Source organism: Semicossyphus pulcher, unplaced genomic scaffold (genome assembly GCF_022749685.1).
Source record: "Semicossyphus pulcher isolate SPU_LCO1_2020_fin unplaced genomic scaffold, fSemPul1.0.p SCAF_5, whole genome shotgun sequence".
In the NCBI taxonomy this organism is placed as follows: domain Eukaryota; kingdom Metazoa; phylum Chordata; class Actinopteri; order Labriformes; family Labridae; genus Semicossyphus; species Semicossyphus pulcher.
In genome coordinates, this window is record NW_027211726.1 from 8363050 (window position 1) to 8385685 (window position 22636).

A 22636-nucleotide genomic window follows, 5' to 3' on the forward strand; every position below is an offset into this window, starting at 1 on the left:
CTGCCTATAGCACACACTCTTGTGACACAGTAGTTTTTGGTTGTCTTTCACCAGAAGTTTAATATACACACAAGCTGTAGCTGATGTCCTTCTGTGGTTGGGTGTACTGTGCTGACACGTCTTTCTACCCTGGCCAATAAGCTCGTGTGCGGCATTGGCTGATCCTCTTCCTGGCCACCTGTTGCATCTTAGTGCTACAGGTTATCTGCAGAAGCGGGATCAGATAAGACTTTAACATGGCCAATTTGTTACCGGTGGCAATTCACAACAGGAACAATTAGATCATGGCTTTGAAATGACAAGAGTGCTTTTGATCTGCAAGGGCTTAGTTGTGCGTAAAGTTTACTTCTGCACCAGCTTTTGCCTACAGGAATTACTCCCTTTTTTGTTTTTACAAGATGTCTGTGAGAACTCTCCCTCTGGTTTTCATTAATCTTGGTGGAGAAATGCTTTACATACTGGACCAACGGCTGCGAGCTCACAACACATCTGAGGACAATTCAGAGAAAGGTAGTGCTAAGTAGACTGACAGGCCCGGTAGGTGTGTACGTGTGTACGTGCTGTGGCTGTCAGATGTCAGCTTATGAACTCAATGTGCATTATATTTGTCATGTGCAACACCCAGAATGAGTCTTAATTTTTCTTTTCTTTCTTTGAAAACCCTACTTGGATGCAGGAGTGTGGTCAGATTACGACAGAAAAAGAGGTATGAAATACTTCAGCATATGAATGTACAACTCTTCTTTCTATTATAGTATCTTTTATTAGCTGTAACACTAACAACTAGATACTGTGGTCCATTGTAAGATGCCTAGTTGTTTCTAGAACATTCTGCCCTAATCAGCTCCAACAGTACATTTAGTTAAAGCTAATTAGAATCTAACTTTTTTGCAACTGTTTAAACATTAAAAACATCATTCAATATTAATCTACACAAAAATACAGTTAAAGTTCATAGAAGGAGAGATTACTAGCTAGCAAGCAAGAAAACTACCTATATCACGTGTTGCAATGGAGATAGCCATTGGTAGCTTAAGCTAAACTAAATTTGGTTCCTCATTTTACTTTCATTGTAATACTATATGAATTTTACAAGTGGCAACCCAGTAGTAATAGAGAAAGAAGCGAGCTAAATTCTTGCTAACGTTAACTAGCTTAGCAGAGTAGCTGTAAGTGCTATCCAGCTTTTGACTCAATCAGAAGTCATGTAATTTGAGATAAAGCTACTCCATTTGAATCACACATTTAAATGTATTAAAAAGCGGATTAGTTTTATTTCACTGAAATAATAATACTTAACAAACACTAGCAAGATATAGATACATTAAAGCCCTCGAATGGAGCGGATATTAAAAACTACCCAAGAAAGCTACTGTAGCATATTTTGTTTTAAGCATATAAGTATTTTTCCCTGATGGTTGCCCATGGGCATCGTCTGCATTTTCCAGTCTTATGAAGGCTCTTTATCAGCTGTAAAGACATAACATACAGGCAATACAACCTATATTAAAACATTTTCCTTATCGGGCTGAAAATCAGTATTGTAGAGTTTTTCGGTTGCAAATTCTCAGGAGAATTAACCACCTTTCTGTTTTCATTTTTTCCTAGTAATGAATGACATCGTTGGGACCATGTTCAATAAAGCATTCATGGATGAACTTCTCAAACCCCAGCAGCTGTATTCTCACAGGACACTGAAAACCGTGCTAACTCGTTTAGCACACGCCTCAATCATGCGGCTGAACCCGGCTAGCATGGACAGGGTATGTACAAGATGGTAGAAAGCAAAGGTTGTGTTACGTTTCCCCAGGAACAGAACCTGAAGGACAGGGGTCGTGGTATGGGAAACTAACAAAACACGGAACGTATGGTTTCTGAAAGATGGCGGTGGGAATAAATCTCCCCACAGCCACCCACTGATCCTTTCAAAAGGATAGACGAATTAAAAGCTTGGAAGGAGTAGTGGGAGTCACTGGACAGGGGGAAACAAAATGAATAGGGACAGAAGCTGGCCAAAATAATAATGCTTCATTTAAACCTTCACTCAGAACAGAAAACACAGAAAGCCAACTGATGGTGTTGACCATCTGGAAACAAAAACCAAACTGAACAGAGAAACCCCTACCTCCTGATATAACCTCTCAGCCAGGCTGATTGCCACCAGCTGAGGGAGAACATCACAGGTGCAACCAATAGCTCCTAATCTGCAAGGAAGCCTGTGTCTGATTTTGGATCTCTGTCCATAACAGTTGTTACTCTACTAAGACCAAGTTCTTTTTAATACTGGCCTCAAAAATACATAAAAGTGTGTGGACACGTAGCCTGAGGCCTGTCCATGATCTTAGTTTGTTTTGTTTGAGGATTAAGGACAAATCTTGAGGTTTTAAATAGAAATGTTCTGATAGTATTTTTCCTTCTTGTTACAGATAAAACATTTATACATAATAAAACATTTTTTTACAGCTGTAAACTTTTTAGTTTGGATGTGATAAGATTGCTATCATTTTTTTATGGCCTGGCTTATTACAATGAAGGAATCCTAGCATTAACTCAAGCTTAGCTAACGTTGATGCTAGCTCAGCTGTCTTGTGTCACCAAAGAACATCTTTGTTTATCTTTATTTTGTGTTTTTACTGGTTTTTATTGACTTAAAGGTATAATAAGTAGGATTTTTCCCTGCATTTTGTAAACAACACATTCAAACTGCGCCCCTCCTCCTGGGCTCTTCGTCAGCAGAAGCTCACTCTCACTCTCTCCTGCGAGAACATGCCCACCCCACTGAGCTAACAGCGACAGCATCACGGTTACCTTACACCCAGTTACCGTTGCGATAGCATGCTAAGTGGCAGTTACCTTTGCACGAGCATGCTAATCGCCGGTTACCTTTGCACTAGCATGCTAACCGCCGATTACCGCTTCGCTAGCATGTTAACCACCAGTTAGCTTGTCCTACTCGGTTTGAGGCACCTACCTGTCCAACAGAAAGACGGCCAACTCTGCATCGCTCTTTTGCCATGGTCGCCGGTCTGAATGGGGCCCAGTTGCTAATTTGAACCACTCCCACACTCACCTGTACGCTGTGATTAGCTCAGGCACAGCAAAACAACAGAATAGATGCAGAGGGAAGGGTCTCACAAGGGTCTGCACACACTCACCAACACACATGTATAGAGGCCCATGTTGATTTATATCATATTTGTAAAAGTCTATATTTTATTTTTCTGGGAATACCTTTAAGTTAGCCTTAAAATGAGTGGAAAAACACTGATTACTGACATTTTGCTACCTTTGACTATTGTTACACTCTAGTCTACGCTTTTACCAAACTGGAGTTGGTGCTAGCGCTACGGTGCTATGGGCACATTATAATTTGCCTGGAATCAGTTTTTGCAACTCTAAATCAGTAGTTTGTGGTGGTAGCCATAAAATATAAGATTGGTGTGTAGGCTACTGTTACGGTACGGGCTGGATAAGGTAATATCCTAGCATAGCATTGACCTACCTACTTGCTAATACAGCATTCAGTCATTTTGTATATTCTTTTCTTTTTTCCTCCTGTAGCTGTACGAGCTGATGATCATGGCAATCAAATATCAAGTCTTCCTCTGTCCGCGGCCAAAAGACTTGCTGCTCATCTCTTACAATCACATAGATGCCATCAGGGAACTGGTAAAGGAAACTCCTGTGGCCCTGAACCAGGTGGATGAGACGCATAGGAAAATCATTGAGGTACATTAAGAGCCAGCGGTGAACAGTACAGCTGTGACACATGTTTTTCCAGGGTAGTAAAAATGTTCTGTACAGTAAGTTACTCCATACTGTCCAGATTCCAGCTGTCAGTTTTTATCGCCTGTATATTTTGCTTACATCCTGTGTGACCAGTTTTTGTTCTTCCCGCTGTAGGTTTACTCATCTTTATCAGAAGGTGAATTCCAGCTTCTCCGACAAACACTGCTCATATTTTTTCAAGACAGCCATGTTCGTGTGAGTCCTTTACCTTTTTTTTTTTATCCCTCGTAACATATGAGATAACATATATGTGTTTTAAGATTATTTATTCTCTCATTTTAGGTGTCACTTTTCATGAAAAATAAAGTCCAGAATCCAAATGGTCGTTTTGCCCTGTCGACATCAGGCCCGGTGCCTCATGGGATAGAGGTTCCAGGGCTTATTAGGTAGGCCGCTAACAAGCAAGGGCATGTCTTGTAATGTTATCTGATAGTTACAAATCATTTGAACCATCACATTTTGCACAAGCTAGATTGCTGTCAGATAAATAACATGATCTGAAGTCTTTCCAGCTTTCTTCTTGTTATTGCTAGCTCCTATTCGGTTAGTATTCAACGACTACAGACTGAACCTTTGTGACAAATATTGGACAGACTGACATGATATTTGAAATAAATAAAGACTATTGCTGACATTTTCAATCCCCCGACTTTCCATTAAGTACCACCAAGAGGTCAATAAACATATGAAATATCTCCACATCTACATGATACACTGGATAACAGACATCTTCTGCCACCTTTATCATCCAAACGTATGCCCTCCCATCAGCCTGAGCTGTTCTTTGTTTGGTGGCAATTGCCACATGTTAGCATGCTAACACAGTATCCAAGATGGTGAACATTATATCAACTAAACATCAGCTTAACATTGTGAGCCTGTTAGCATGCTAACTCTAGCGTTAAGCTAAAAGCGCCCGTCTGGCTGTAGATTTGGTTACTATAACATTACATTTAAAAAAAGAGAAACCTATTGCGTTGAAAAAATGGACAGAAAGTTCTAAAAATTTTTCAGATAAAATAGTTCCTTTTTGATAGTTTCTGTACACTAGCTAACCAAGGCTAGCTAAGAAAGCTCAATGTGCTTCTACAGTTAAGACTGGCCTTTCAAAATAAAATTACATTCCGATTACTCTTTTTTTCATTTTTAGCTAAAAAATAAGTTTATGAGCAACTAGCCTACAATTTCTTTGATTGGAATACTCATAAAAAAATTCAGTCAAGGTAACTGGACAGAACTGAAAGTTGTTGGTTTTTTTTACAGTTAAATGTAGGCTAAATCTATGTGACCTTTAAACACCTACCGCGTTATTTTTAGCCTGCTCACACAGAATCACGTACACACAGCCAATATAACACTTGAACTCTAATAGTTGCTGCTTATTGATATCCAGCACAACTGAACGCTTCTCTGACGAGCTAACATGACCTCATTTGAACATTTTTTTGATGTAAATTGTAGTTAAATATTCCAGAGTGTCATCATCTGCTTCCTGCTTCCACAGAAGGTTCGACAGTAAAGGGAAAGAAGTGAGCCGCAGTGAGTTCTCCACAGGAGGAAGTTACAGCAGCCCCGTCAGAGAGGGATCGTTTGAGCTGCATGGAGACAGAGTGCTCAGACTGGGCTTGAACATGTATGTATGAACTGTGTGTAACCACACCACATATACTATAGCTTGTACGGACAACAAAAGTATGTACGCCTTTGTTTATTGTGTTTCATGAATTAAAGGTACACTGTGAACCATCCAGAGGAGACACACACATCTAAGGCTTCCTCCAGCAAGGTATACTTCTGTTAATTCTGTAAACTGTGAATTGCATTCAACTCCATCACATCCTTTTCACTCTCCACATATTTTTGAAACCTATTTCATAGCGTGCTTCCATAGCTAATTTGCAATTTATAAAATCATAAATATCAAATTCCGGGCCACTATCTGTGTCAAATGATGCTGAAATGAAATGAAAATGAAACGATGCTGGTGCCAGAACAATAACAGATTTTGCAGCTGCACAGAGCTGCACCACAAACCACAGAAAACATAGCACACAATTGCAGTGCTTTTGTCACTATATATCTAAATCAGACTTTGCAAATAGCCTAAAACAGCATCCCATCAAGTGTCTTCCAGATTCCTAAGGTTCCAGGTTTACAGGTATGGATGTTTTTACTGGACTGACTCAGTGAGCACAAACCTCAGGGCACAAATACTTAACTGGCCCTACATCCAGGAAAAATGTTTGATGTATGTGACAAACACTTCTCATTGGACAGCCACAAGGTTTAGTCAACACAGAGAATGTCTTGATTGATGTTTGTTTGTTTTCTCTCCATAATACAGCTGCACACTTTTAACCACAGTTAACCTACAATAAACATAATTATGGGAAAATAGCTCTGCATTAAGACAATATAATCTGCATCACATTCTCCCATTGATGGTTGCCAAATATTTTGTATATGCAGTAATCAAACGTATCTACGGAGAGGAGCGGCCCCGTAATCATCCCTGTGAAAGATTGACAGCTTCTCTTCATCTCCAGCATCAACAATATATTGAAGTGTTTAACCGACAGCATAAACTGAAGCTTAAAGCTCCTGTGAGGAACTTTAGGTTTGTGTTGATTTTGGCGCCCCCTGTGGACAAAGCTGTACCTCTTATCTCTTTGCTGATTTTGTCCTGTACATGCTTAAGTGGTGGTTTTTAACAGAAAATCTCATCCTGCTTTCTTTAACAGTCACATGTATCACTCACTTTAAATTTCTGCCCTGGAAAATGTAAACAAAGGCAGCATGCAGTTAATCACTTCGTCTGACACCTACCCCCCCCCGCCAGCAGTTTCAGGCATTAAAAATAACTATATAGAAATAATCAATTTTGTCGCTGATGGTCTGGTTTGCTTTTGTAGCTCATATAGAGTCATCAGAATTAATTTCAGTCAGTTTCGTAACCAGTGAAAAACTCCTCACAGGAGCTTTAACCTGCAGAAAACTGCAGAAAAAGAAGAGGGTTTGTCTGTGCCCGGGGGGCGGCTGTTTCATAATCCCTCCCTGCTTACTGGCACTACTTTATGCAAAGGAGCCCTCATTAAAGGGTAAATGGCTTTAGTAATGTTGAGCTTTAATCTAAAGCGCTTCACAATTTGCCTGTCATTCAAAAGTTCACACACACACACACACACACACACACACACACACTAAAAATAAGACAAATGTCTCTGAAAAAGTCTCTAAAATCCGTACCTGAATATAAGTTCAATGCAGAGGTAGAAAATAAATAAGAGCATTTAATAGACTTTATTATTTCACTCTTGCTGCGCCAACATTTGTGTGACACTTATAGTTACTTTTCAAATTTATATTTTACATACAGACGATACTGTATATTGCGTTTTTATAAATGATGCATTGTTAGAGATTAAACTACAGTCGGGTTAAAAGTAGCTCCCTTTCAGCCCCCTATACAACATAAAGGTTCTGCTTACATATTATTTTATCTTTAATAATAATAAAGTTGTATAATATTTCATAATGTAGCAGGCAAATAGATACGATAAGATAGAACTTTTTTAATGCTGAAGGAAATTATAGTGTCAGACAGCTACAAAGATACAGTACAAAATTAAAGAAATACAAAAAACAACTCAGATATAAGTGAATACAAAGTGTATGGGTCAATGCAAAAGAGACAGTGCCTAATAGAATAACAATATTATAGTTGTAATATTGTTAAAATGTGCTTAAGAACTACCTTAATTTTTCATTACTGTAAGAGCACTGTGCTGATAATCTTGTGTACTTTTTTAACTAAATAAAATATTTAACGCAAAACTTTTAATTGAGTATTTTTGAAAAGTACATCACGACTTTCACTAAAGTAAAGGATCTGGATACCTTTTCCATCATTGCACAATTCTGTCTTTTATGTCACACGTGTACTTTAAGTGTCAGACCGTCTTTCTAAACATGTCAAACCTTCCGGTGCACCTCCGTCCTGCTGCAGGCAGACGAGGCCCCCAACCTGCTGGCCAAAGAGGAGCTGAACCAGCTGGCTCGTCTGATGGGCAGCATGAAGGCCGAGAACACGCCCAAAGCTGTCTTTCGGATCAACCTGTTTACTACGGACGAAGAGGAGGAGGAGGAGGCGTGAGTGCTCCTCTTTTCTTGTCTTTACTTGTTCGTTGTGATTGATCAACTAACAAAAATAATATGACTCTGGTTAACAGGAGGACATCAGGTGGAGCTGAGGAGCCCTTGTTTGGAGTGATAAACATTCAAGCCATGCAGGTGCAGTAGGGTAGCCAACAAGCATTTATTTATAATATATTGTCATTAAACAGCTTCTCAACCAGAAAGAGGACTTTCACAGCATGTCGCTCACCAGTCGCTGAATCATCTTGCCTTACACATCATAGAAATCAAATTAAATGTGATATTTATGGCTATCGTCCAACTTGTTCTTAATAGATTCTAGATGATCCAGTTTAGCCAGCCTCTTTAGAGAAACCACATCACCTGTTCATTGACTATGACTATACGAAGAGTTGACATGTTTCTGGTTTTGCTTGATTCAGGACGAGCAGGCTGCGACCAAGCTTGCATGTATCGCCGTACAGTTTGCAGACGGCGAAGAGCAGCCTGAAAATCCCAGCAGCAGCAACAAAGGAGACGACCTGCTGGCCATGATGGATGACCTCTGACCCTGTTATGTAGTTTCAGTGAGACGGTCGTAACCATTTATGTTTGCAACTTCACTGCCTCACTCTGGACTAGTCTTTATCTGAAGGAAAATCCCATCATCTGTCACTGTGATTGTTCAACCTGTTCAAACTTGTTTATTTAATTTTAAAGTAGAGAAAGATAAATATCCTGTGACTGACACAAGACAACAAAGTTTTAATTGTATTTAACTTTAAATTTCTAGCATGTATAAACTCAAACTTGTGAGAACTTCTATATTTGATAAAAAGTTTAAAAGGTATATTTTAAAAAGTTTCAATATAATCATTTTATGTTTTCAATAAAGTATATATTCATATTATTTTGTTTGTGTTCTCTTTTTTACGTGTTGTGAGACTAAATTAGTTGTTCTGATGCAATACTCTTAATAGAAACGATAATAATAATATAATAATATAATGATAATTTTTCTATAATTTATTCATGTTTTTGGACGGTTAGAATTTTCTCAATTTAATTACTTAACTGATCTGGTTATTAGAGCAAGTATGGTGCACACATGCAAAATAAATACTGTGTAAATATATAAGATTATATTAAACCGTTTAAAGTGAATTTGATTATTTAATTCATAGGTTATTAATCAATCATAGTTATGTTTCAAATGTTTGATAACCTTTTTGTTATTATGGTTTGACACTTGTGAAAGATTTTTGTTAGATGATTAAAACTAATTTTTACAGCTTAATATAATTGCAATAATATATTATCATACTTAGAATCTTTTCATGGATCAGTAAACATTGATGTAGATATGAATAAAGCACGATTTACTGTATATTGATTTGTTTTCTGAGGAAGCCCACAGAGGGCGCTGTTGTTCCGTGTTGACGCTAATCTTCTTCGACGCAAACTCAAACGTCATCACGTTGCACTTCCTGATTCTGGCTTCTTGCGGGAAATCCAACTTGTGTGACTTATTTGAACGGTTTATATCAACAGACAAAGATTGTGACGTGTGCAGGTAAAAGCGACACATAGCAAATGTTCTAGTAACTGTCTCATTTGTGCTCTCTAGAGGCTCTGTCGTACTTTGATGTTCGCTGCTAAAGCTAACAGTAGAGCTAACTAGCTAACTCAACCTCTGCCAGTGTCTCAGACTAAAAGTGGTGTTTTTTTATCAGGTGAATATGCGTGAATGAAATTAACGGCCTCCCTTTGTTACGTTAATGTCATACTGTGCGTATACCTATGCATTTTGTCACACCAACTTGCCTTTCTTAATTAAAAAAGATAAACTTTTGTTAGACTACAGGGTCCCCTAGTAATTGTGCATCTATGAGATGCTGACTGACTCTAATTAGATACTTTTGGTGTGCTTTAGCATGTGGCTGTATGTGTAAAAAGACAGCGCTATCATTAATAACAATATGATTGAGCTGTATATTATGTTGCTGCTTCAAGTGCCCCATTGGAGAGATAAAGTGTGTGGTAATTTTCTACAGTAACCTAATCTATTCCCTGGTCTCTACCTATAACAATTTTAAATTAATTAAGATTTAGTATTTCCCAGCTTGTCGTTTGTTACAGAGCTGCAACACTAAATTAATTAGTCCAGAAACTATATAGCTAATCAAGTAATTGTTAAGGTAATTTTGAAGGCAAAAGTTTCCACCTTCGTAAATGTTGCCTTTCTTGTCATATATTAAAGTAATTATAAAGACTGTGTTTTGGACTGTTGGCTGCAGCCCCAGTTTCTCTTCCTCTCAGGCTCACTGTAAAGACTACTTGACCTGAATCAGTGGAACCAGTTTTCAGTCCAGCTTGGTAAAGAGGCTCTGCTGTTCAGAGTGTCAGCAATATTACTTATGAACAGTTTTCAGTCGTACTGTGGACCAACATCTATAAAACACATTACACTGTGAATAAAAATCCACAGTATAAATAATCCCCGCTTTTAATCCTTTGCATGTATCACTGACCACCTTTCCTCTTCATCAGTGCTCATGGAGTCAGAGGGGACTGGATTCCCGCCGTCTGGCTCGGGGCCAACTGAAGTCTTCAACTCCATCCGGGAGCGCACAATCGCAGAGAACAGCATGGTGGTGCTGCTGCAGGGCCTGCAGGGAGAAGTGACCACGGTGGACCTGAGGAACGAGAGCTCGGCGCGGGGCCGCGTGGTCAACGTGGACGCCTTTATGAACATCCGTCTGAATGATGTGGTGTACCGGGACGGACGGGGTCAAGTCACACAGCTGCAGGACCTGTTTATCACTGGCAGGAACGTCCGCTACGTTCACATCCCAGACCACATGGACATAATGAAGACCATCGAGAGCCAGCTGGCCAAGATCCACAGAGTCCGCAACTTTGCCAGTCACGGAGGAGGCAGAAAAGAATACAAGAAGAACACAAAATAACAGTTTTGTTTTTAAAGAAGAATGGAAAACTCTGCCGGGTTCTGCTTGAGCAACGTTCAGTCCTGTCCAAACCTTCCTGGTTGCACAAAATTGTGAAATGCTGGACACTTTCACTTCTGCAGGCCTCTAAAAATACTTCAAGTGAACATGTGGAAACATTCTGCGTTTGTAACTGCCCATTATTTATGTTAAAACTTGTGATAGTCTGAGATGAGGGGTCCAAAGTTGTCATTAGATATAAAATGATGGGTCAATTCATGATTTTGTTGATTAACAGAAAAAAAAACTTTTCTTTTTCTTCCAGTGTTTTTGGAAAACTCTGATAAAGTGTGTGTTACAGGTAAAACCTGAGAAATGTAACAAATAGACTAAGCTTTAGATTTCACTGTTGTACCCGATTTGCCTGTCAAAATTCTAATTTGGGTACGGCCCCTGTAAACATTACTTTGTTAGTTAACTATGATAAAAAAGAAACGATTTAATGTTGACAATGCAGCCAGCATCAACACTGATACCAATATATCGAGGCTCTAGTAATGAGTGTCTGGACAAGCTAATGAGTTGAACACTGTGTTCGTGTTTTGGTTATTGGGTTTCAGGTTTGAAATTGACACGAGGTAGTCTTAATCAATTTTCTTTTAAAGGAATAAGAGCGTTTTTTTTTTTAAATGTGTTCAACAATTGTGAATAAAGATACCTAAAGTTAACCACTTCACCAAAGATTGTCTCTCTATCTGCCATAGACTGTTTACAAGGAGTGGACGTAACTGGTCGCCATCTTTTTTTTTTTTTACAGCCAGAAATAACTGTATTTGTACTTGTCAATCAAAAGTAGGGACACACCCTAAAGCAGCGCCTTCTTTATCGCTATCTTACTCTAAATGGGACGTTTCATTGATGTAATAAATGAGAAGTAGGGTCATCTTCTCATTATCTCTGCTTCTGTACAACTTAAAGGGCCAGTTCACCAAATTTCAACCTCAGTCCTATCTTACTTTTATGGGGAGCTAATGTCATTATGGTGGAAAGAAATTGCAATTTGACTCTGTGCCTTTAGAGGACGCTGTCTGCTTCTCCAATGGGCCCTGAAAAACCTCCGTCAGACTGCGTAAAACACGTCCAGGGAGCTCGCTAAGCTACACTTCCTCAATCTAGGACGCCGTCTCCGATGTCATGTCTCGTTCAAAATCGTCAGGTTTGAAATGTAGACCTGAAGATTTTTTAGACGATCCACCGGTATCTTGTCATATTTCGGATTCGGTACCGCTCTGAGCCTGACTGGAAACGGTAGTAATTCACTCCAGTGTTTCTCGCTGGGCCGTTCCTTTCAGAGGGAGGGGCGCAATGCACGCTGGGTGTTGTAGGAATGTAGAATGGGCAAAACCGGCGAGCTGTTTGTACAACTTTCTCCACAGCTATGCCGCCAATTTCAAATATTGCTTCTATCGATTACAGAGAACACCAGCTTTGACTGACAGGCTTTTTCCAGGGGAGAATTGCTCCTTTAAATTTTGTTTTGCAACAAGTGGAGGTGCCCCCTGTTGGCCGTTAGACAGAATGCAGGTTTAATGCACTTCTGCATCGGCTTGACTTTTAAAAACCAAGAGGCTACTTTCATTTCTTCTTAGGTGTAGCTCAGCTTGTCAGCTGAGTAATCGTGTCATGCACCAACAAGCCCATCTGTCTGTGAAACCAGCTTCAGAGTTAATAACTGCCCATACGCAGGAAAACATTACTCATGGTCAGTGCCAGTCTGGTGGAGGGAAAAACAACCCAGCATGTTTCCACAGCCTCCGCCTCACAAACATCTCTGCTGCATGCATCAGTGAGCCGTCACTCTGCACTGTGACATCCAGCCAGGCAGGATGGGACTCTGCTGCAGCCAATCAAAACCAGCCGAGCGGGTGAAAGGAAGAGAGTGTTTCGCTTGGACACAGCCGATACACAAATACGATTGGGAATTTGAGGAATTTGCAGAGGGGTATGTTATTCCTGCGGAGTGTCAGGAAGAGGACTGGCCTGACATAACACAGGCGAGGCAGATAAACCCAGCAGCACAGAACCATATCATCATTTAAACTGAGTGGATTAAATTAAGAGCAGCATGCACTCAGGAATGTCCCTCAGCGGTTAGATCATTGTTTTGGTTGTGGCCTCGGTGTGTTTTTAGGGACGTATTTTTCTCTTGACTGCTTTAAAACCGACCTGGAGAGCGTCTGAATGGCAGCAGCCACATAATGACTGCTTACTGCTCTGCAAAAAACACGACACAGCGCCACATCAACACTCACTCCACTCAGAATAGCACTTTACAGAGGCTCGACCGCAAAAACAATCCTATAACAATACATGACACAGCCTGGTTCAGTGTCACAGACTCCACCAAGAAGTACTTATAGTAAAAGTACTTCATACACACAAAAGTCCCCTTTTTGTTTTCTTACTTAAGTAAAAGTACGATAAGAGAAATGTAGTCCCTGATGGCCCCCTGATGAAAGCCTTTGCATTTGCAGTATCACAGACTGGGTGTCTGTGGCGACTTTTGCATAAAAAATCACAAGCGGCGCCCAGTTAGTGACGCGTTTTCCGTCAGCCAGCAGTGGTTGGTCTGCCAGAGAGGGTAGGCGGAGCTAAGCAGCTGCTTTTCAGCTCTCTGCAAGTGTTGCGAGTAAACAGTAATCTACTATGGCTGAACAAACAAAGAAAAGATGGATGACTACAGATACAACTTCAACAATAAGTGAAAATCCAAAGAAAAAGAAACAAACTCGACGCTCAGATGAAGGCAAACAGTCTGAAAAGGAAAACGACCGTCAGCGAGGAAAATCAAGAGTTACAACCTGAGCCAACCGTGGACGTCACACATGCAACACTGTCTGGATATCTGGGAAGTGTGCTCCCAAAATCATTGTTCATCACTAAAGAGAACAAAACTGAGATCTTCGAGATTGCCACTTTAAATACATCACATGGTTATAAACCAGTGGTTCCTTAACTATTCAGACAAATAAAGCATCATCTAGTTTGCACCTTGTGTCACACATGTAAGATAACACGAGACGCTTCTTTCCACCAAAGAGACGATTCCCCTCCAAACTTCTGTAGATGTTTTCATTTAATTGATTCTTTTCTCTCTCAAAGAAAAATCTTCCTTTTACAAAAAAATCAAGATTACAGAAAAGTTACAAGTTTCTTTGTCAGACCTTTGACCTTTCTTCGTTCCTCTCACATGAATCATCTAACGACTCTCAGATTTGCCCTGTGACAGCTAGTAAGGCCTGGCCCCTCGGCTGGGATCATCTGGGCTCAACTACCAAACTGGATATAACAGTAAAGGAAAACTTAGATGATATCCACTTAAAAAAGTATATTCAAAAGTGATGAAATGGAAAGACTCAATGGAAAATTAATGACAGTACAGGAGTAAATGTACTTAATTACTCTCCACCAAACAGCAGCACCTGCTTCTTTTCTCTGCACACCGCTCCACTGTTAATAAACTCTGTTAACTCTGTTCCCTCCCTCGACGCTGAGATTAAAATACAAAGAGCTCAATTAATCCACGAGCCCGCGAGCAGCCCTGCGGCCCTGTGCCCATGGCAGCCGACGAGCTATTTCCTGTTCCACCCTCTTGGCTTAACAGTGAACAGACCTCACTGTGGTGCGTTTGTGGCCGGCAGAGGAGAGATCACCTCCCTCTGGTGAGCAGTGAGGCTCAAACCTGCTCAGAGGCAGATGAACTCCAGGAAAAAGGGTATTTTTTTATTAAAGTTAGGACTCTAGTGTTGTTTTTGAGGCTCTTATTTTGAAGTCAGACGCCTGTTAGTTTCTGTTATCTCTCAGGAACAGGAAACACCTCCTACTCTACATGAGTCTGGACCGTTAGAGGCTGGTCCTCCTCCTCCAGAAGATGACAGCGAGTGGATCATAGAGGAGGCTGCTCCCAGTCCAGCAGCTACATCAGCTCCTTTGTCACTGAGAGACCAACAACATCCCTGCTTCTGCAGACAAAATGATGGGATTATGAAGCGTTGGCTGACTCACCAGGCCCAGATTTGGATCTAAACTTTCAGGGGAAACTTTTTGCAGCTCTCATCCAGGACCAAGGTGAGTGATGGTCTTCCTTAAAGATGAACCATTTATCTTTAGATCTCTTTATTCAAACATGTTTAGTTTTCACTTATATGGCACATTAAATGGGTTCTCTGTCTGAAAGTCTGTCTGTCAGACCTCTAAACAACTCTTATCTTTACATTTTTACAGCAATCTTCCCAAATACACTGCAGTTGCTCTGCTGACAGGCTATAAACAAGGCAACAAAGTAGTTTATTAGTAGCCCTGCACCATGTTTTAACCACTGACCATAAAACTCTTTATAGGTGCAAGTAGCTGCAACATGCTTCAAATCAACAACACATTTGATACAAATTCAAAGAGAAAACAGTTTGTTTCTCTCACTTTATTAATATTTTTGAGCTCTCTGTTGGAAGTATTTTGACAGCAACCCTCCACCTGAGAGACTGTAAACATGTAGTGGAAGCAGGGCTGCCTACTGTCAAATAACAAGTGTTATTTTCAACGGTTTCAGGTTTCATCTTTTGACTTAAATGGGATTATCTAAGCAGGAAGTGTGGGAGGGTTGAACGGGAGTGCATTTTACGGGGTTACATAAACAGCTACAGCTGCCGGGCTTTGCATGTGTTTAGTTAAAGTCGACGAGTTATTGGACTTGTCTGGAAATGTTGGGTGTTAAATCTGTCTGCCCCGAGTCTGCGGCAGCATAAAACGGACATTTGCCTCCCATTGGTATTTTTGTTGCGCCTCCAGCTCGGACAAACTTCACCACAAACTGCCTGTCGTGAAGTCATGAGAAGCTCTGCATGAACATATATGTATAGTTTTATTCTTCAAGAAAAAAACAGAGTGGGTGTGCTTTGGTGATGACACAAATTCTTATTGTTGTCTGTGGAAAAAGTTGACAGATGGACCACAAAACAGTCTCCTTGTTCATCCTTCTGTCTGTAATTAAGTCCTTAAACCATCATTTTCTTTAAAAGAGAAACACATCTTCCAGCGCTGTGAGATCATTTCAACCTGTTTCCAGAAAATAGTGGCAGGAGGAAAGAAAGACAAAAAAAACCCTTAAGGATAATCAAGAAAAATGATGCTAGAGCACGCGGCATTTAGCTACAGTGAACCAGAATGAACAGCTAGCTAACTCTTTCTGAACAACTTTAGTATTGGTAAATCTTTTTGTGTATTTTCATCCTGATTAAACAAACAAGATAACTTGTTAATCAGTGAGCTTTAGAGGAGCTTGAACAGAGCTAGGCTAACTGTTTTCTTCTGTTTCCTAGCTTTATGCTAATCTTAGCTAACTGGCTGCCGGCTATAGCTTCATATTTAGCACGAAAACATGAGTGTGGTAACAATGTTCCCACTTAACTCTCAGCAAGTGGCCTTACTCGTGGACTTAAATGTGTCAAGAATTTGTTTCATGGGAAAGATTCTTCTTGAGTTAGCTTCTTGCAGCATTCGGCTAGCTTTGCTAAGCATAAAGACTTGGGACAGCTAGCTTGGCTTTTTCTGAACGTTAACGTCAATATCTGTCAATTCTTTAGCGTATGTTATGTGTTGATGAAACAAACAAAATAATGTTTTGCTTAGTGAGCTTTAGAGGAGCTATTGGTCCAATTTTGTTGTCTTCGAACAGAGCTAGGCTAGCTGTTTACCCCTGCTTCTAGTCTTTCTTTCATTCATTCTAAGCTAACTGGCTGCCAGATGTAGCTTCTTATTAAGTGCAAAAGCGCTAAAACATGAGTGATATCAGTGTTCCCTTAAGAGATTTTAAATTTAACGGAAGGACTCAATGTTTCCTCTTGAGTTCGCGTCATGCAACATTCAGCTAGCTTTGCTTAACAAAAAGACTAGGAACAGACGTAGCAGGTAGCTTGACTCTTTCTGAGCGTTATCTTCAATATTTGTGAATCTTTAAGCGCTTGTTACATCTAGATGAAAAAACCAAGATAGCTGTTTAATCATTTTAGAGGAGCCATTGGCCCTATTTTGTTGTCTTTCGAACAGAAGTAGGCTAGCTGTTTACCCCTGTTGTCAGTTTTTATGCTAATCTATGCTAACTGCCTGCTGGCTGTAGCTTCATATTTAGCGCAAAGACATGCAAGTGCTATCAATGTCCCCATCTAACTCTTAGCAAGCATGTAAATATCCTAAAATGTCTCAAAAGACTCAAATTATAGAAAATATGCCTTGATAAGAAGCCTGATAGGTAGGAATGTAGAACGTTTGGGTGTTAAGATCAGTCTTTAATTAAAACAAACACTGTTTTCTTTACACCAATTGAACCGAAAGCTAATTGGCCACTTATGTTGTTAAGGTCTGGGGGCCGCAAATTGAGGGTACAAATCTTCTGTCTGAGTTAAATGTCGAACAGCAGGCAGTGCCGGTTCAGACCCATGGTTCCCATGAGTCAGTGAACCCTGAGTCAGCCTCTGCCAGTGTAATTGCCACCCCCCCCCCCCCCCCAAAAGAAACACAAATTAAAGCCTTTGAGAGTGAACAGGGTCTGCCAAGAGTCACCAGGATAAAGATCAGGGTGGGAGAGAGACCAAAGCCCCCAATGGCAACGATTGGAGCAGGGCATGATTTCGTTCTCCCTGGAGAGAAAGAAAGAAAAACATTCGGCTCCCACGCACATTGTTGTTGTAATGACAGGGAATGTGAGGGGGTGGGAAATATCAGTCATCGTGTTTACATCAAGCTTTACTGTAACCGTGGGACCATCTGTGACCGGGGTTCATACCAAATCCCCCATTTTAGCCTCATCTGACCCTCTGTCTTCAAGGGCATTCGTTTAAAGGATCCGTTAACCCAAATAACAAAGAAATATATTTCCGATGGGGTCTGTGGATTATCCAGGGTGATGAGGAACAATGTTTTGGGAGCGACATATTACTGTTGATTTTTAAGCTAGCTGCATGTCACAATGGTTGGTCCAATTCTTAAGTCCAGACTGAAATATCACAACTATTGGATGGATTGCATTGAAATTTCGGTGATGCGTGTTCCCTGGAGGATACATTTTAAACTGGTAATTTTTCGGACTTCCGTTTGCATAATTAGCAGACAAACATTTTCAATTATCCAGTGAAATATCTCATAGTTTTCTTGATGGATTGGCACAAAATTTGTATAGACGATCTTGGTTCCAAGAGGATGAACCCTGCTGACTTTGTTGACGCCCAGACTTTTCCTCTAGTGACTTTTGTAGCTTTGGTGAAATGTCTGGGTAACTACCGGATGGATTGCCAAGATATGTAGGGGGGAAAAAACAGCCACATCATTTGTGATTTTCACCTGCACTTATTCGCATGCTAAAATGCTAAACTTAGATGGTAAACACTGTAAACTTCACACCTGCTTAAAATTAGCATTTTAGCATTGTCATTGTGGCTAGTTTTGCAGGTAATCTACAGTAATTCGATATAGTGTATTTACCATTTTATACTGACAAGAAATCATACTGCAAGCTCTGTAACACGTCAGTATGAGTTAAACTTAACGACCGTCAAAAGGTTTTTCCAAAGATTCAATTGTTATTTTTGTTTTCTGATGGAGTCCAGCAGCTGTTTCACCAGCATCCTCAAGTAATGTGATTTCGTGCAGCTGTGAAAAATCCTCTGCTTCTTTAGTGGATTGTATTCTGGGACAACAGCACACATGACAGCCCAGCATTTTTACTCAGCTTTTGCATTCTGACTTTTTGAGTACACATACTTTTACTTTTTATTATCAGAGACAGTCATCTCGAAATGTTCGCAAAATAAATCAAGATAAATACACTGAGTTACTCCCACTGGAAATGAGGAGTCAAAGTCTAAACAAACATGTGACTGGCCCTTTTTCTGTGGGAAAAAAGAACAGAAAAAACCCCTTCGCTGAACGCCGGAAAAGAGCCTCCTCAGGCACTGATGTCATAAATATAAACATCCCTATCAGACGCTGAGGGCCTCGCATTGCCGTCCTGACCGCAGGCCTGAGTGTAAAACACTTACGAGGAACACAATGTCCTCGTCTCCTGGCCTCTGACCCCAGTTTAGATCACAGGACTGACGGGTGGGGACACATTTTTGTCAGGCTTTTGGCATCTGTTGAATGAGCTCAGACTTCTCAATTGGGTTTAAAAGTGACAATGCATTATACATGATATAAGACTGAAATATTAACTTCCTGCCTTTTTTTTGTGTGACAGGATCCGTGGGCGGATGGTTGAGGAGTTGAGCGCGTAAAAGAAAGTCCCGGAGATGGTACATATTTAAAACCACAGTAAACCAGGATGGAGCCCATTAAGAGAGACATGGAGCTGCTCAGTAACAGCATGGCGACATACGCTCACATCAAAGGTAAAAACTAACCGTGTCTAACTTCTGTTCCCAACATGGGGCTAGGATCACCCTTAATGTGCCTCATAAGGAATCTCTGGGGTAGCAAGATGATTAGCACTGTAGGAAATAAGAAAAAAAACATCAATCTTTTTTTTTTGCCAATTACTTTATAGTTTTACTTCTTTAGTCTTTTTTCGAAAACTTGCTTCTTCTTCTCCACTTTCGTATTGTACGCTAAATATAAAGCTGCCACCACCAGCACATTAGCTTATGTAGCACATAGCCTGGAAACAGGGGGAACTAGCTAGCAAAGTCTCTCCAAAGACAACAAAATCTGACTACCAACTCCCCTAAAGCTCAATAATTATCATGTAATCTTGTTCATTTAATCATGATTGAGTATCCTAAAGGATATACAAATACTGCGGTTATCGTTAGCAAGGAGCCGAGCTAGCTGTTCCCTCTGTTTCCAGTTTTTGTGCTAAACATAGCTAGCCACATTTTTCATGCAGCTTACTCAGCAAGATTTTTCAATAAGTATAAGAAGTAGTAAAACTAATAGTCTGACAAATATGTGTTCAATGGTGCCATGTTTGTGGTGCCAGAGTTTAGTCTAAGCTAAGCTAACTGGCTGTTGGCAGTAGCTTCATCTTGGCGGATGGTCATGAGAGTGGTGTTCATTTCCTCATCTAAGCTAGCGAATAATTTGCCAAAATGTCTCTCTAATATTGAAGAGATTGCTTAGTATTAAAGGATTAAATCATACTTACACAGTCTTTTATGAATCAATACATATTCAGTTGTGATTGTCTGAATGTTGTTAGTTGTAACTACTCCTCCTTACCGTACTTGATGAATATCACATCCTTTAAGGGGAAAAGATTGAAACCAGTGGTCTGCTGTACTGCAGATCTCAACAGAAGACTTTTGTTTTGTGCTTTAAGGATTCATCTCACTGTCTATACTCTGAATCGTTTCCAGGGACTTCAGCGTCCTGTTTGCTTTGGCTCACACCACTGCTGTGCTCTGACAGTGTATCTGCTCACATAGTTGAGTTTCTGGTTGTCAAAAGCAGGCAGTAGAGTTTTGTTTTTGGTTTGTCTGACACACCGACACATCATTTAGTTTCTGCGATGGAAGTAGTTCTAACATCCTCTACCAAATAATAAGAGCCACTGCTTTTAATTAAAAGTACTGCATTACAAGTAAAGCTCCAGCTTATACCGTAAGTAGAGTATATGTCAGGCAAAATGTTAAAAATGGCCCCTGTTAATAAATGAATTAAGGATGATTAATACAAACGCAACAATACAAAAGCTGCATTTAACAATTGTAGCTTTTGGAAATGAGTTAAACTACTTTAGATGTAGTGGTTTTTAATCCAGTGGTTCCCAACAAGAGGGTCAAACTCCCACTATGGTTCACAAGATAACTCTGAGGGGTCGTGAGATATGTTTTTGTAATTCCAAAGATTGGACAAACTTAGTGGGAAAACATCTCTTTAGTGGGACTGTACAACAACTTGTACACATTTGATTGTAACAAGGGGCCGTCTTTTTATATAAAACTTTAATCTGAAAAGTAAAATATTTCCCTCTGAAATGTAGCAGCATTAAAGGGAAATACTCAAGCAAGGAAGAAGGACTTCAAATTAGTTTTTAAGTACTCGGTTACTTTTTACTGTTGTGACATCCTTCTGTGTTTCTCCATCCACTCAGCCAACCCTGAGAGCTTCGCCCTCTACTTCATGATGGGCGTCTGTTTCGGCCTCCTCATGGCGCTGTGCCTCCTGGTTGCCGGAATCGCATGCAGGACTCGTCGCCCGCGCAGGCCTCCTCCTTCACCCGAGAGGAGACAGCTGAAGGAGTCCAGTGAGGAAGAGGAGGACGACGAGGAGGAGAGCATCGCGGAGGAAGATGGGGAGGAGGCGGAGATCCCTAAAGTGACAGTGGGGCCACTGAGTGATCGCAGCAGCCAGTCTAACGGGACTCTGAGGAGCGTGAACGTGTTTGCGTCGGCTGAGGAGCTGGAGAAGGCGCGACGTCTGGAGGAGAGGGAGCGAATCGTGAGGGAGATCTGGCGGAACGGACAGCCGGACATCCTGGTCACAGGGACGGGGACCATTGGACGAGTGCATTACCACTAACAAACACTTTGACTCTGCCCAGTAAAATCCAGCTCACAGACTGCAAAAGGGAGAACATTGGACTGAATAATTTTCACATTGATTAGTGTTTTGACCCAAAATGTTTATTAAATAAAGGACTTTTTAAAAAATGAGTGAGTGAGGGGGGCTGAACTTTTCCAGGGTTATAAACGTTTTTCAACAAAGTCAGTGAGGTTTATTATCTGGGAACCATGAATGTCTGCATCCCATTTCCAATCCATTCAGTATAAGACACACAATTTCATGGCAGTCCGTAAGTTGTTGGTATTTAAGTCAGGACCAAAATGGGGGACCAACTATCATCCAAATCGCTACGTGATGAACTTCACAGTCTGTGTCCATCTTGGTGACCCATGTGGACAGTGCAGTACGTCCTATCACTTTGCTGATCCTCTACTGTACATGTTTAAGTTGTTTTTTTCTCAGATCTCATCCTGCTTCCTTTAAACCGTCAAACGTAAAATTCACTGTGAATCTTTGATGTGGAAATTATACACAAAGGCACTTCTGGTCTGGGTACTGTAAATTGCTTCAGCGGACACCGACCTGGTGCATGGCAGAAGTTACAGACATAAAAAAAAACTAAACTAAATAAAGTCAATCTTCTTCCTGATGGTCTTGCTTGCTTTTGTACGGCATAAGGAGGCATTAATATTACCTAATAATAAACTGTGTTAAATTTGAGTGTTACCTAATTTACATAATGATATATTTCTTGTGTTGAAATCTTTGTTTGCATCATTTTTGGATTCATCCTTATTTGACCATATTTTTGCAATATAAATAATTAAAAGTTTTTACCACTTTTTGAATCAACAGCAGAACACAATTAAAATGCTCATGATTGTTTTTTTCTTACCGAGAATTAGATTAGGTGAGAAAATCGACAGCGCTCGGATGTCTGTGTGGTGAGTATGTAGCGTTAGCTTGAGCTGAGGGCGGTTTGCTAGACTAGCTTAGCACAAACACTGGAAACAGGTAGAAACTGCTAGCATGGCTCTGTCCAACTGTAGCTAAATCCGCCTTCTACCGCCAACTTTAAACAACGAAAAATACTTTTTCTTTGAAATCTTCACTCAAAATACAATACGTCTCTCTAATGGCGGCTTTATTTTACAATTTATGCATCGTTTATTCTCTAGAATTACAATTTTAGATTGAAAATCAAAACATCA

At 40.3% G+C, this 22636-nt stretch overlaps 3 protein-coding genes across 3 annotated transcripts; all 3 read left to right on the forward strand.

Annotated features, from left to right (window-relative positions):
• The first annotated feature begins 398 nt into the window (after nt 1-398).
• On the forward strand, nt 399-8492 carry oscp1a (organic solute carrier partner 1a). The gene is made up of 11 exons (XM_069681874.1): nt 399-510; nt 677-706; nt 1609-1763; nt 3562-3729; nt 3904-3984; nt 4072-4175; nt 5294-5422; nt 5521-5575; nt 7796-7938; nt 8022-8079; nt 8367-8492. Exons 1-11 carry the CDS (start codon nt 399-401, stop codon nt 8490-8492), a joined length of 1161 nt encoding a protein of 386 aa, XP_069537975.1.
• A 914-nt stretch (nt 8493-9406) lies between these two features.
• lsm10 (LSM10, U7 small nuclear RNA associated) lies at nt 9407-11579 on the forward strand. Its single transcript, XM_069681882.1, has 2 exons — nt 9407-9496; nt 10474-11579. The coding sequence occupies exon 2, from the start codon at nt 10479-10481 to the stop codon at nt 10890-10892; it is 414 nt and encodes a 137-aa protein (XP_069537983.1). The 5' UTR covers nt 9407-9496; nt 10474-10478; the 3' UTR covers nt 10893-11579.
• Nucleotides 11580-14579: 3000 nt separating this feature from the next.
• Nucleotides 14580-22074, forward strand: eva1bb (eva-1 homolog Bb (C. elegans)). Its single transcript, XM_069681503.1, has 3 exons — nt 14580-14999; nt 19162-19312; nt 21013-22074. Exons 2-3 carry the CDS (start codon nt 19246-19248, stop codon nt 21438-21440), a joined length of 495 nt encoding a protein of 164 aa, XP_069537604.1. The 5' UTR covers nt 14580-14999; nt 19162-19245; the 3' UTR covers nt 21441-22074.
• The last annotated feature ends 562 nt before the right edge of the window (nt 22075-22636 follow it).